This window comes from Myotis daubentonii, chromosome 1, assembly GCF_963259705.1.
Source record: "Myotis daubentonii chromosome 1, mMyoDau2.1, whole genome shotgun sequence".
Lineage (NCBI taxonomy): Eukaryota > Metazoa > Chordata > Mammalia > Chiroptera > Vespertilionidae > Myotis > Myotis daubentonii.
Window position 1 is genome coordinate 2,276,960 of NC_081840.1, and position 14,680 is coordinate 2,291,639.

Genomic DNA, 14,680 nt, shown 5'->3' on the forward strand with positions numbered 1-14,680 from the left:
CTGGGTGGGAATCATTAGCATTGGATGGGGGCTCATTAGCATTGGATGGGGGCTCATTAGCATTGGGTGGGGGCTCATTAGCATTGGGTGGGGGCTCATTAGCATTGGGTGGGAATCATTAGCATTGGATGGGGGCTCATTAGCATTGGATGGGGGCTCATTAGCATTGGGTGGGGCTAATTAGCATTGGATGGGGCTCATTAGCATTGGGTGGGGCTCGTTAGCATTGGGTGGGGGCTCATTAGCATTGGGTGGGGCTCATTAGCACTGGGTGGGGCTCATTAGCACTGGGTGGGGCTCATTAGCATTGGGTGGGGCTCATTAGCATGCAGGTTTATGGACCCTGTTGCCGGAGGTTCGGTTGCAGTAGCTCTTCACCAGGCAGCATTAAAGCTTTAGTTCACAGAAGCCTTTCTTGCATGAGACCCTGAGCAAAGGCCCCTAGGAGCTGGAGGGGGTGCGATGGATCAGCCTCCTTCTTGGCCCGCAGCGCCCAGAGGGCACCCTGTTCTGCTGAAGCCTAGCGGCCTGGGATGCCCAGTTTGTAGATCCCTGCACTGGCGCATCCGACTGACCAGTTCCAGCGGCCCTGTGGGCTCCCGGCCACATCGAGCCAAACCCTTGGTGGGCACAGCCACCTAGACAGCAGGCCCTCCAGGTCTAGGCTCAGAGAAGAATGCCGGGCTGGGAGTGGGGCGTCTGCCTCCTCCCGGCCAGGCCCCTCCACCCCCAGACCCCCTGTGGAGAGGAGCCTTTTCCTCAGGCAGCGGGAGAACCTGGTGAGCTAGGGTCCAGGGTGCCATTTACCGAGCCCAGGAACCCGGAGAGAGAAGCCAGTGGGGCATAGAGACGATGCTCAAAGGGTGGCTCCCTGCGGAGGGGCACCGGCTAAGGACACTTCCCTGCAGGACTCCCAGCCCTGAGGCATCCACGCCTGGGCACCCCGAGACCTGCAGGGAGGCAGCCCCTCCATAGGAAACTGGTTTGACGGGTGGTGTTGGTCTGGGGCACAGGTGCTGTGGGGGAGGACAGGCCTTTACCTGCACGACCTCACCCCATTGCAGCTCCCGTCCCTGTGGTGGGTCGGATTCCAGGCCCGACCTTGCAGCCCAGGGTACTCAGGCCCAGGGAGGTGAAGGAAAATGCCAAGGCCAAGTTCAGTCAGGGGTAGACCTGGCTTTGAACTCAGGTGTGTCTAACCCCCTTGCCTCGTAGTGGGACAGGCGCAAGGTGCATCTGAGAGAACAGTTTATCTCGGGAGCCTGGTGTGGTGGAGGCAAGAGGCAGTCACATCCCACCGATCAACTTCTTAAAGCAATTTTAGTTTAATTTGCTATAATGAGCATGTGTTGCGTTGTATACCTAAACATATAACTGCACATCTAATTCAGCCTCTCAAACACTGAGATCCTGGCAGACCTGCAGACTTGGGGGTGGAAGGGAAGATTCTCTCCCTTCATCCAACTCCCAGCATCCAGCGGGCCAGCTGTGTGGCCAGCTGTGTGGCCATCAACACCAGCCTCCTTCCGGCTTCCGCGGCCGGGGGGGCCCCACCTCCAGACGTGGACCACGGGCCGCTCAGGAAGGCGTGATGCTTGGACCGAGCAGCACTGGGGACGGGGGAGCCCTGCCGACATCTGAACCGAGGCCCAAAGGGTCACTGACCCAGGGTCATGCCCTTGCGGGGTGGGTCGGGCGGCACTGTGGTCAGCCAGTGTGTCCTGATGGAACAGGACTGCGCCAAAGAGCTGACTCATCCAAACACTGGGCACGTCACCCAGCCTCTTGGAGCCTCGGAGTCCCCAGACCTGAGGCGAAGGGCTCGCCCCAGGGCGTTTGATGTGAGCCCTGCTTCTAGAATTAGTTCATCCGATGGGAGGCTGTAACTCTCGGGCATGCCTGCTCTTTCTACCCTGAAGAGCAGCGTGGGTGCAATATGACTGGGGTCTGAGGTATCATATTAGAAGGGTCCCCAAGGGTCGCTCGCTCGATGGGGCCCCTGACACAGCTCCCGCAGTTCCCCAGGCCCCCCGCGGCTCGGGCGTCCCCTGGGGAGGAGGGGCCTCTGTGGATGGGCCTGACTGCCTGTGCCCGGATGTGGGTGCTGGGAAGTTCTCTCTTGAGTGACAGCCGCACACGGGGACTAGTTCCGGGAGTTACAGGTCTCTAATCGCCCGACCTCTTCCCCTCCTTGCGCAGTGCGACCCTCCTCTGGAAGTTAAAGATTTATTCATTGACATACAAGACGGCAGAATCCTAATGGCGCTGTTAGAAGTCCTGTCTGGGCGAAACCTGGTACGTACGGCACGGAAGGGTCAGAAGGAAAGAAAAGGCCGAGGGAGGCGGTGCTGAAGGCTTCCGTTAGCACAGGCCCTGTGCACGTGCGTCCTGGCCCTACGCACGCCCTGTGGCACCAGACTGTGGGTGACGTTCCTTCCTCGGTGAAAAGACCGACACAATCCCGCGTAGCTAAGCAGCATCTCCCTCTCTTTTTTTGTTTGAGCAAATATACTTTAGTAAGTAGATGAATAAATGCCCAGTGTTTTCTGTGAATATGATAAGGCAAAGAGTAAGAACTGGCCAGCCATTGTATTAACCAGAACGATAGCTAAGAATCAGGGTGATGGCTGGAGAAAAAGAAGGACCTCTTACCCTTGCAGCAGCATGGAGGCCCTGGTGAGCATCCTGCTAAGCGAAATAAGCCATCAGAGAAAGACAAGTGTCACCCGATCCCACTCATATGTGGAACCTAATGGACAAAATAAACTGATGAGCAAAATAGATCCACAGACATGGACGCAGGGAACAGAGGCGGAATCTCAGAGGGAAGCGGGGGAGGGTGGGTGGGTGTGAAGTGATCAACCAAAGACCTTGTGTGCACATATGCATGGCCCATGGACACAGACAGTAGCGGGGTGGAGGCCTGGGGTGGGCGCGGGGGCGAGCTAGCCGCAGTCAGTGGGGGAGAGGGGGACATATGTAATACTTTCAACAATAAAGATTTTAAAAAAATAAACAATAATCGGGATGATGGGAAGGTATATTACACTCACATTCCATCATCCATCCCAAGGCTGAAACGAACTGCCAGCTTCTAGAACCTCCTTATACGTATGACCAGAATGGAATTGGACCCGCTGGTCTCGAGGCTGTTCACTTTGATCTGAGCCCACCCCCTTCACGTGGGGCGTCTGCCGTGCGCAGGCCGGCCCTGTCCCCCTGCGGCCGCGGCTCCGCCTGGTGCTCTGAGGACTCGGTGCAGGCTGTTCAACATCCTTGGGCTCCACCCACTCGATTGGGTGCCAGTGGTACCCCCAGGGGTGACAACCGAGCACGTCCCCTCAACATGCCAGATGTCCCCGGGGGGGGGGCAGTGACCTGGCCAGAACGACCCCATCAGGGTTGGATATGCCCTGCGTGGCTCCTGGCGGCGGACACAGAGGTGCGGCCACAACCCACGAGTGCGGGCCGGGGTGACCGACACCGCCTGGCTTGCCTTGCCCTGTCAACACCCCCTGGAGGGGTGGGGGCGCCAGCTCTTCCCGCACAGGCCCTGGAGGGGCAGGAGGGGGTGCGGTGTGGGATGTTCACCCTGACGCTGCTCCAGTGTGTAGCGGGCATCGCTGGGGCTGGGGTTTCTGCAGGCACCTCCCCCGTCTCGCTCTCTGTGTCTCTCCCCTCCTCTCTGTCTGCCTGTCTCTCTCCCTCCCTCTCTCTCTGTCTCTCTCTCTCTATCTCTGTCTCTCTTCCCCCTTCTCTGTCTGTCTCTTTCTCTCCCTCTGTCTTGCTCTCTCTGTCTCTCTCTGCCTCTGTCTCTGTTTCTCTCTTTCTCTCTCTCTCTCTCTCTCTCTCTCTCTCTCTCCCTCCCTCCCTCCCTCCCTCCTTCCCTCTCTCCCCTCCTCTCTGCCTGTCTCTGCCCCCCCCACCCCTCCTCCTCTCTGTCTCTCTCTCTCTCTGTCTCTCTGTTTTTCTCTTTCTCTTTCTGTCTCTCTTCCTCCTTCTGTCTGTCTCTTTCGCTCTCTGTGTCTCCCCCGTCCCTCTCTCTCTCCCCTCTCCTCTCTGCCTGTATTTGCTCCCCCGCCCCCCTCTGTCTCTCTCTGACCTGAGATCACTGTTCACAAAGCTCTTGGCCAGCAAACCGGAACATCTGCCCCCGGGGGGGCTGGCGGATGATTTAGCAGCTGCTGCAGAGGCTCCTGCTCTGACAGAAACCCTCAGTGGGAGCGAGCGCGTCGCTGGGGGCTCTGGAGGGGGAGGCCGATCAAAGGCCAGGAGCTGGGTCAGAGAGAAGAGCCTGACACATCTGTCCCCTGCTTAACCCCTGGGTCCCCCACTCACCGGCTCGGCCTTGTGAAGTCCCGGGAACCATAAATAAAGGGTGGGTTCAGCTGGGCCCCCCGACTTCCCCAAGATTAATGTGAGCCGGGGAAGGCGAGCGGCGGCCGGGGCTCCCGGGCCGGGATGCGCTGTCTGACGCGGGCTGTCTGGTTTGTTTCAGCTCCACGAGTACAAATCCTCGTCCCACCGCATCTTTCGGTTGAACAACATAGCGAAAGCACTTAAGTTTTTGGAAGACAGCAACGTAAGTATGCGACCCATCTGGCGAGCAGCCCCTTTCCGGCAGCTGCAAGGACCGCGTGGCTGAGTGCTGGTCACGGGGAAGCGTGGAGAGGGAGCGCGGGAAAGGCCTACAGACCAAGTTCAAAGCGAACGGAACTCGGCTAACCCGTTTGTTGGCGAGGCGGCCCCTGCCCCTCTCCCCACCGCCCCCCCCCCCCCGGGCCTCCATCGGGACAAAGCTCCCGTGGCACCCCACGTGGGAAGGGCGGGACGCTGACAGGGTCTCAGCTCTTTAGGGTCAGGTGACATTTTCCCTCCTTTGACTAAGAGTGCGGTGAGCCTCGCAGTGTAACCCCGTCTCCTAGAACCCCGCATCAGGGTGAAGTGCAGGGCAAAATGAGCCAGGAAAACTTACAAAATCCTCCCCTCTTGGATAGAACTTTCTAGACTTTCATTCGCTTTTTCTATGTTTTGATGCTGCCTGGTGTCCTCCATGGGGCGGGTGGCCGAGAGGGATGAGGTTATGGAGCGCCCCAGGGAGCCTCCGCGGGCAGCCCGGGTGAAACACGCAGCTTGCCCGCCGTGCGGCTTGGCCAGGAAGCCATGCACTTGGCGTCCCTGGCAGCCGGCAAAGGAAGATCGGATTGGCTGAGTTTCGCAGGAAAGGGATGTATCGAAAGCATGCTGGGGAGCGCACAGAGCGACTGCAAAGCTGGGGGGACCAGAGACGGAACCCAGGGACGCCTGGCGCCCACTGCAAAGCTCCCCACGCCTCCCATCCAAGTGGGCATGGCCGCCCCGCACTGTCCCCACCGCTGCTGAGGACATCACCGCCCCTGGAATGAACTCAGTGTCACACATTCAGAGTCCAAGGCCGGCTCCCGAGCATCAGCCCCTGCCCACACCCCGGCTTCCGGGGTGGCCACGGGAGTTTTGTGAGGAAAGAACTTTGGGTTTTGAGTGGGGAGGTGCCCTGCCTCCCAGGCTGTGGGGAGAGCCCCGGCACAGGAGGCGTTTCAGATGGCGGCGGCCGAAAAGCTCACGCGGTTCACAGCAGCGTCACTCAGAAGAGCCAAGAGGTGGAGGCAGCCCAAGTGCCCACCCGTGGAATATTATTCGGCCACGAAAAAGGACCGAGTACCCATACTGGCTGCCACATGGATGGACATGGAAAACATTACAAAAGATGCCGTGTTCCATGATCCTGTTCCTATGACACGTCCAGGACAGGGAGGTCCCTGGAGTCGGGAAGTGATTAGTGGTCTGTTAGGGTTGAGGGGATGGGGGCTCAGGGAGAGGGAACCAGAGGACAGGGTTGTCAGTGGGATGACGATATTCAGAAATGGACTGTGGTGGTGCTGTGCTTACCTGTGGACGCGTTAAAAAACCAGCGAATCACGTGCTTTAAGGGGGTGGATGGGATGGAGTGTGACTTCCCTCCCCCTTCTGTCCCCTGAAGGGTGGCTTTCACGTGGATTAACCGTAAAAAGAACCAAGGGGAGGACCTGACAAACAGTGGCCTGCAGAGCCTTGCAGATTCCTCTCTGATCTGCGGGCTCGGGTTTTGTTTGCAGAACATGACTAAGGGCCGTGGTCCTCATTCTCACCTGGAGGGCCGGTTGAAACGCACATGGGGGCGCCCTCCCAGAGCCTCTGATTCAGTCGGTCTGGGGCAGGATTTGCGTTTCTAAGGGGTTCCCAGGAGATCGATCTGGGGCCCACACTTTGAGAACCATTGCCTTCAGAACCATTGCTAAGGGCGTCACCCTGGGGTCAGCAGTTCAATCAGTAAGTGATGGCCTAAGGGCTCCTCAGACGGGCAGTTTAGCCAATCAGTAGGCTATTTGGTAATGATGCCGAAACTCCGGGTAGCAGCCTTATCCGGCACACTGTGTCCGATCACCCATTCGGCTCATTCTCGTTCCCGTCGGGGCCCACGATGGCCAATGTCATTGCTCTGTGTTTGTCCACGGCCGTGTTCAGTCGCAGGCGTGAGGGTGATAGTGTAGCATGCACAGACGGCTGGGCTCTCACCACCTGTCCTGGAAAAGATGACCGACCCTGGGCACGTCACGTCTGCCCGCTCTGGAATTCCCTCACCTGAAATACAGGGCTCCTCGAAGTACCTGCGTGGAGGGGCTGGTGTGGGGCGAACTGAGGGGATACTTTGAGGAGCTTAGCCTGGTGTCTGCGGGGCAAGTCCTCTGTAGGTGATGATTAAAGACTCCTCCGCACACTTCTGCATGCTGGGCCCTGAGAAGCGGCCTTGGCAGTGCTGAGCAGGGCAGGTGACAGAGAAACAGGCCCACGAGGGCATCCGAAAACCACCTGTTTTCCTCGTACGTGGCCACCCCGCTAAGCTCATCCGTTGCTTCCCTGCAGGTAAAACTGGTTAGCATCGACGCGGCAGAAATAGCGGACGGCAACCCCTCTTTGGTTCTTGGGCTGATATGGAACATAATCCTCTTCTTCCAGGTACGATCATTGCCTTTCTGTAACGCGCGGAGCAATCTCCTCCAGTCTGCTCAGGGCCCGCAGCATGGAGTGGGGCCAGAGTGAGGCGACAGTGGGATTCAGTGTCCGGCAGGCTAAGGATTTGAGTCCCCTTGATTTTAAAAGTGGTGAGAGCTCTGTTCACAGAAGCATCTATCCATCCTCTTGGGAATGGAAGAATTAAATATTTATCTTGAAAAAATAACTTCATTCTAAAGCAGCGGTTCTCAACCTGTGGGTTGCGACCCCTTTGGGAGTCGAACAACCCTTTCACGGGGGTCGCCTAAGGTCATCGGAAAACACATATATAATTACATATTGTTTTTGTGATTAATCACTATGCTTTAATAATGTTCGATTTGTAACAATGAAATTGAGGGTCACCACAACATGAGGAGCTGTATTAAAGGGTCGCGGCGTTAGGAAGGTTGAGAACCACTGCTCTAAAGTGTCACAAGAACTGGGGAAATACTTCCAACGATTGACCGTGGTAGAGTTACGCTCCCAGAGTGAGCCGTGCTCATCAGAGATGAGTAAAGGCCCATCCGAGAGACAGCGGGAGGAAGGGGCGCGTGTGGTGGGAGACCTTCCACCGGTAGCAGCGGCAGCGCCTCCGTGGAAATGCAGGCTTAATGGAGGGAGGGCGGGACGTGGCCGGGCTGCGAAGGCGGCATTGAAAGTCACGCTCGCGTCCTCTCCCGGGGCAGGGGCTGCCGCCTCGCCGTCTCACGCCCCTCGTTTGAAATAGAACGTGTGGCGCATCACTTGACCGCCCTCCCGAGTGAAAGTGACCCAGATGGTGGCGATGGGCTGGGGGTTGGGCTCAATGCTTCTGTTTCAGGGAGGGACGAGCCCAGACAAAGTCTGGATGTAACAGATCAAGTTCTAGGTGAGCCTTGAACGTCCAAAACCAAAGCCTCTCTCTCTGAGCCTCAGTTTCCACATCTGGGAAAGGGGGGCCGTGGTCATAGGCGTGGTGAGCGTGCAGAGCTGCTGTGAGGGAAGCGTGCGGGCAGCTGGCGTGCTATCTGCAGGCTCAGTTACTCCCCGAGAGCTGCCGGGAACATCCTGAAAATGTGTCGTACCTGTCTATTGAGTTTCTGCTACGTGCCAGGCTCTGGGCATGCCCAGTCCTCAGCCATGACCTCTGGGATCACAGATGAGTCCACCGCATCTCACAGAGCTCCTCAGGGCAGGCCGCCCTCCGGGTGTGAGCAGAGAGCTGGGAGAGCAGAGAGCTGGGAGAGCAGAGAGCTGGGAGAGCACCGCGCAGGGGCAGTTACCTCGGAGGGGAGAGGGCTGTGAGGCAGACTCCCAGCCGCAGCGTCAGCCTACGGGACGTGACATCAGAGCCAGACCAGTGCTCCTCAGACTTGCCGTGCACACGAATCGCAGGGATGTGTGTGTGTGTGTGTGTGTGTGTGTGTGTGTGTGTGTGTACTGCGGATTCTGACTCTGCAGGTCTGGAGCAGGGCCTGGGCATCTGCCTTTCTCCCACGTGCCCCGTGATGGGAGCCACCTTTTGAGTGGCCAGGAGTTCAGTGATGGAGGAAAGGGACCTTCCAGCAGCAGGACCCGGAAGAGCACAGGCAGCGGGCTGGGAGCCAGAGGCAGGATGGGAGAGGACGGGGGGGGGGAGGCGGTCAGGATGACCTGTTTGTGGAGTCAGGCCACAGCTAGAGAGACTCGGGGAGAGGTGACTCCCCGGTCTGTGTCACCACGTGTGCTACCAGGCACGTGCAATGGCAGGCCATCTCGCGTGCGGCGTGGCCCCGACAGGGCGTCGGGAAGGGGCCTCCCGTCTGCGTGAGCTGCTCCCTCCACTCAGGGCCCCCGGGTTCCCCGGGGTCAGACGAGGGTTGGCTCTGGGTCTGTCTCCGGGTCTGCAACGGTTCTTTTCCTTCCAGATTAAGGAGCTCACGGGCAACCTCAGCAGAAGCTCGCCACCGTCCAGCCTGTCGCCAGGCTCCGGGGGCACAGACTCCGACTCCTCGTTCCCACCCACGCCCACGGCCGAGAGGAGCGCGGCGCTGTCCGTGAAAGACCAGAGGAAGGCCATCAGGGCCCTGCTGGCGTGGGTGCAGCGGAAAACGCGCAAGTGAGCCCTGCGCCCGCCCGCCCGCCCGGGCTGCCGGGCAGGGGAGCAGGACCTCGGGGGGGGGGGGGGGGGGCGCGGCGGAGGGGGCCTGGCGGCCATGACGTTAGGCGCCAGTTCCCTGCCGGCTGCTGCGGTGAGCCTGGCAGAGCGGCCGCGTGGGGCGTCTGCAGGTTTTGTGCGCAGAGAACTGTATTTGCAGAATGTGGTTCGCAGAGAGCTCATGAGAGGATCTGACTACAAAGCAGAGGGAGGGGCTTCCCCCCCGTTCAGCCCCACAGTGGGCTGTCTCTTGGATCCTAATTGCGCGTACACATTTCTTACCAAGCGCCCAGGTGTCGCTCAGTCTGCACCCACTTATCTGGTAACAGTAAAGGCTGTAGCTGATCAGAGTTAGGTTTGGCCTTTCCAGAATGCACACCATGAGTTGGAGCCACGTCCCCGGCCTCCTGTTTGACCCTGCGCGGTAGCAGGCCAGGCCTTTTAGCAGTTGGGTGTCGGGCCTTTCACTGGCGGCGGCCGACAGCCCCTGGGCCTCTGGGCTGTGGGCCAGGCTGGGGAGAAAACCAGGCCACGCGGGGCAAAAGCCACCCCAGCTCAGGGCCACCTCCGCTCTGCCGTGCACACGCCGGTGGGACCCTGGAGAATCGCTTTCCCCGCCGGCCACAGCTGCGAGATGGCCACTTACCATCCGCGGTCTGGCAGGGAGGTTAGGCTGAGATGATAGGGGCCCTAGGAAAGTGCCTGCGTGGCACCAGCACGTTAAAGCGCTGCACAGAGACCCTGTCCCTTCTCCCCGTGCACAGGGGCGAACGGTGAAGGAAAAAAGATGGGAGTGAGGCTGGGTCTTTGGAGCTTTGGTTGAGGGGCAGAGCCCAGTGGAGTTGATGTATGCAAATAGTCATTACCTGTTGTTTAAAAAGAAATCAACCCCATGAACCAGGAGATCATGGTTCGATTCCTAGTCAGGTCACGTGTCCATGTTGCAGGCTCGACCCCAGTAGGGGGTGTGCAGGAGGCAGCCGATCAACATTTCTCTCTCTCATCCATGTTTCTCTCTCTCCCTCTCTCTTTCTCTGTAATAAAAATAAAACGACCGAAAAGAGTGGGGGTGATGAGGAAGGGAGGTGTCCTTGGGGTGATGCCGCAGTCGGAGTCTCCACGGCTCCCAGCCGTGGCTCCAGGCCTCTGAGCCTGTGGTGAAATGTCACGGCGCGTACACCGCCCGTGACAAGGAAGCTGGGGAGACCCACAAGGCCTGGAGCGCCTTTGGTCGCCTGCCCCGGTGTCAGTGCCCTGGCAGAGATACTCCGGGCGGACGGTGCTCGCTGCTTTCCAGCTTCTGGTGAATCTTAGTGGTTCCTAAGTGGAAAAGGTCGGGCTGTTTGTTTCCCAGAGAACTCGGTGGCCACGGTGGGGAAACTGACAGGTCTCGGGGTGGTTTCTAAAGGAAGCGGTGAGGCTCACATGCGACGTTAGCTGCCACTTAGTGGCTGGCGCCCAGGTGCTGCCTACGTGGCCCATTGGGTGTCCGCCTGCCATGCCCACTCTTGGGGTTCAAGCTAGTATTCTCTGCGACCGCCACCAGGAGGTCACCGTGCGGTGATCCCCGTTTATCCCTGAGGAGCCTGAGGCCTGGCAGGGGCAGGACTTGCCCAAGGCCACGGCCAGGAAGCCCAGAGGGGGCAGCCGGGCGTGCAGGGGGACTTTCTGGCTCCCCCGTATTACACAGCGCATGCTGTCTGCTGGTCTGAATGTCACGGATAAGATGAGCATGATAACGTTGCTCCTTATCTATCTGGACGTCGGGGAACACGAGGTCCTTCCTGCGCGGCCTCCTTGTAGGACGCGTACCCTCCTCTTCCATTTGTCCAGAAGGGACATGTGATGGCTCCCTGCAGCTCTCTGGGGCTCGGGGCTCGGGGCGCCCGGCCTCGTGCGGTCCGCAGCTCCCAGCTGCACTTGGAGGCCAGAGAGGCTGCTGCGTGCTGACCCCCGTCAGTGGTTCTCCTTGCTGAGCTTCTGGGGCCGCCCGCTGCCTTCCCGCAGGTACGGCGTGGCGGTGCAGGACTTCGCGGGCAGCTGGAGGAGTGGGCTGGCGTTCCTGGCTGTGATCAAGGCCATCGACCCCAGCCTGGTGGACATGAAGGCGGCCCTGGAGGACTCCATGCCGGAGAATCTGGAGAAGGCTTTCCGCATCGCGCACGACGCCCTCCACATCCCCAGGCTCCTGGAGCCGGAAGGTAGCGGCGGCTCTCACGCTCTGCGTCACACATGCTGTCCGGGTAGAAAATACAGAAAAATCCGATGACGACGTTTTTATAACGCCTGCGTTCCTGCCGCTGAGCTCATGTCTCCAGTGCTTTTCTATGCATTTAACTACATTTTTAAAAGACAGAATGGGATCATTTCGTGTATGCATGGTTCTGTCTCTCCTTTTTTTTACTTAACATTTTACTTTTGGCGTAAGTGTTTTGCATGGGGCTAGCGTGTCTTCATTCCCTATTTCTATCGGGCATCGCGATGTTTCCGAGGCCCTCCTGCCACGGGTGCACCCTGGGCTGTTGCAGAAACAGTCCTGTCTGCATCTCACTGAGCATCTCGCTGCAGGAAGCCCGGGGCCTCTCAATTACCCTCAGGACCAGTCCCATCCGCGTAGCGACAGGTTGGGAAGGACACGCCCCTCCAAGGCACTTGGCTCTCACTGTCCGATGGGCTCCCCAGTGGGCCAGGCTAGTGTGGGGCTTCCCCCAGCAGCAAGGAAGGTCCTGGGTGACCGGACCCGCTGACAGAGCTGCCGGGAGCTGGCGGCTCACAGGGGCGGGACGGAGAGGAGTAATGGATGACCTGGGGAATAAGGAGTCCTGGGTTCTACACTCGGGCCCCCCATTCACCAGCCTTCAGTCCAGTAAGTGTGAGGCTCGGGGCTCAGGGCGCCCGAGTAAGATTCCCCCTCTCGGCCTGATTTCCCGCCAGTGTGAGACGGGAAAAACCGCGCGGCCAGTGGATCCCTCACACCGGGCGTCCTGCGCGGGCCTCTTTGAAGACCGCGTGTTCACGTGTCCTTCTAACGCCCGTGTCTCTCTTAACAGACATCATGGTTGACACGCCGGACGAGCAGTCTATCGTGACTTACGTGGCACAGTTTCTAGAACATTTCCCGGAGCTGGAAGCCGTATGTTGGTTTTCCTTGCCTTTAATTCTGAAGCTACGTTTCCACCCACTGAAGCTGGGGCTTGGGCTGTGCTGTTTGAGGAGGGGGAATCATCAAAACTTGACCTCAAGCCCCTTGAGCGTTGCCCTACCCCACGTTAATTTCAAAATCACGTATGACGTGTATTATGTGAAAAGCAGGACGGGAAGTTAGGCAGCTATGCCTCTCGCAAACCTCTTCACATGCCAAACTGTATTAAGGTTATAAATGATGCTCGCATTAATATGGGTAACTTGCTTGATTTTTTAGATGTCAGATAGAACATTTTAGCAGTCTACCAGATTTTATCAGAGTGTGAAAATTTATAAAAGACAATGTTCAAAACACACCTGTAACAATTTTTTTCAAATGTATTTTTATTTTTTCAGAGAGGAAAGGAGAGGGAAAGAGAGATAGAAATATCAATTATGAAAGAGAATCATTGATTGGCTGCCTCCTGCATGCCCCCTACTAGGGATCAAGCCTACAACCCCAGCATGTGCCCTTGACTGGAATCGAACCTGGGACCCTTCACTCCACAGGCCAACACTCTATCCACTCTATCCAAACAGGCTAGGACTGTTATTATTTTTATAATAATACAATATATAGTCTAATATATTAAATTGTGAAGCTGTATACATTATACAATCCTATCTAATAATAGACAAACATGGTAATTGACCGTGCCTTCGCTACGCCTCCCATGGGCTAATCAGCGAGATATGCAAATTAACTGCCAACAAAGATGGCGGTTAATTTGCATATGTAGACACGAAGCGGCGGAGCAAAGACTGAAGGCGGCTCTGGCCGGAGCCGCGAAGGCTTGAAGGCGGCTCCGGCCGGAGCAAAGGCCTGGGTCCCGGGTGCTGGAGGAAAACTGGTGCCGGCAGCCAAGGGAAGGGAAGGCCTATTGCACGAATCTTTTCGTGCAACAGGCCTCTAGTATCTATATAATATAAAAGCCGAAGCGACCATTCAACCGATATCTATGCTGCACACTGACCACCATAGGCAAATGCTCAATGCACAGGCATGGAAACATGGAACAGACTGATGAACCTCAGAAGGAAGGGCAGGAAGAGATTAACCAAAGATCTTATATGTATACTAGAGGCCTGGTGCACACATTTGTGCACCCGCGGGGTCCCTCAGCCTGGCCTGTGGGGATTGGGCCAAAACTGGCAGTCGGACATCCCCCGAGGGGTTCCGGATTGTGAGAGGGCGCAGGCCAAGAGACCCCACCGGTGCTCAAATCTGTGCACCAGGCCTCTAGTATGATATAATAATATTTTGTAAATTTCCTAGTCCATGACTAAACTCGGGGATACTTAGCCCTGAGCCCTTAAGATGTAGGCAAAGTTTGAAATCAACTCAACCTTACGGTGTTTGTAGGGGTCACAGCCAGGATTCAGCAGTTCTGACACTTGGCTCTCCCCAGTGCTGCAGACAGGGGGGCGGGGGAAGGAGAGGTGGAGCAGGATGGGACCCGACAAAGTCCCCCTGAGTCCCAGAACATAGTGCGTCACCACAGAACAGTCCATACACATCCCCAGGGGACGACAGACAACAAGCCCCTGCTCATCTAGGCACCATCGGACTGTTCCTTGGCAGTTCAGCTGAGTGTAGTTCATTTCAACAGACATTCTCTAAGCCCTAGCCGTCCGTGTACCGGACACTGTGCCCAGCTTGCGGTCCCCATATATGGTTTATTTTGGTTACGTGGGCCATATGCACTTGAAAAGAATGTGTCCTATGCGTGGAAAGAATTAACATTCTTTAAGTGTCAGTTAGGTCGGGTTGGTTAACGTGCTGTTCTCACACTCTATAGGCATACTGCTAATTTTTTCTTCTTTCCCTATCAGTGAGTGTGAGAGAGAAATGTTTGAAATCTCCAGCTTGTGATTGTGGGCTTGTTTTCCTTCGCTCTGTCAGCCTTCGCTGTGTGGATGCTGAAGCCATGCTATAGACGCGTACACATTTAGGACGGGTGTAGCGTCCTGGTGACTCGGTGGTTGTAGTTGTGCCCAGGTTCTTTCTTTCTCTGGCAGGGTACTTTGTCTGATAGAAATATGTAGCCATAGCGGCTTTCTCATGCTGTTTGCACGGTATGTCTTTTTCCTTCTCTTTCTTTGCAGTGTGTGTGTGTGTGTGCTAATATTTTAACACGTCTCTTATAAACAGTTTATCGTCAGGTCTTGCTTTCTGTCCATTCTGACAAGAATTAGCACATCGTGTAACTAGTGTGTTTTTCGGCCATTTACAGAGATTTCATCTACCATCTTGACTCTTGTTTCCCACTGGTCCTGCCTGTGCTCTGCTCCTTTGTTCTTCCTGCC

At 57.1% G+C, this 14,680-nt stretch overlaps 1 protein-coding gene across 2 annotated transcripts in view; it reads left to right on the plus strand.

Annotated features, from left to right (window-relative positions):
• CLMN (calmin) overlaps positions 1–14,680 on the plus strand; it is a 90,816-nt gene that overhangs the window by 59,805 nt on the left and 16,331 nt on the right. For both annotated transcript variants that reach the window (XM_059685876.1, XM_059685875.1), the window contains exons 3-8: positions 2,200–2,295; positions 4,499–4,582; positions 6,943–7,035; positions 8,961–9,151; positions 11,198–11,391; positions 12,241–12,323. In XM_059685876.1, coding sequence (XP_059541859.1) covers positions 2,200–2,295; positions 4,499–4,582; positions 6,943–7,035; positions 8,961–9,151; positions 11,198–11,391; positions 12,241–12,323 — 741 coding nt within the window. The remainder of the gene's footprint in view (positions 1–2,199; positions 2,296–4,498; positions 4,583–6,942; positions 7,036–8,960; positions 9,152–11,197; positions 11,392–12,240; positions 12,324–14,680) is intronic.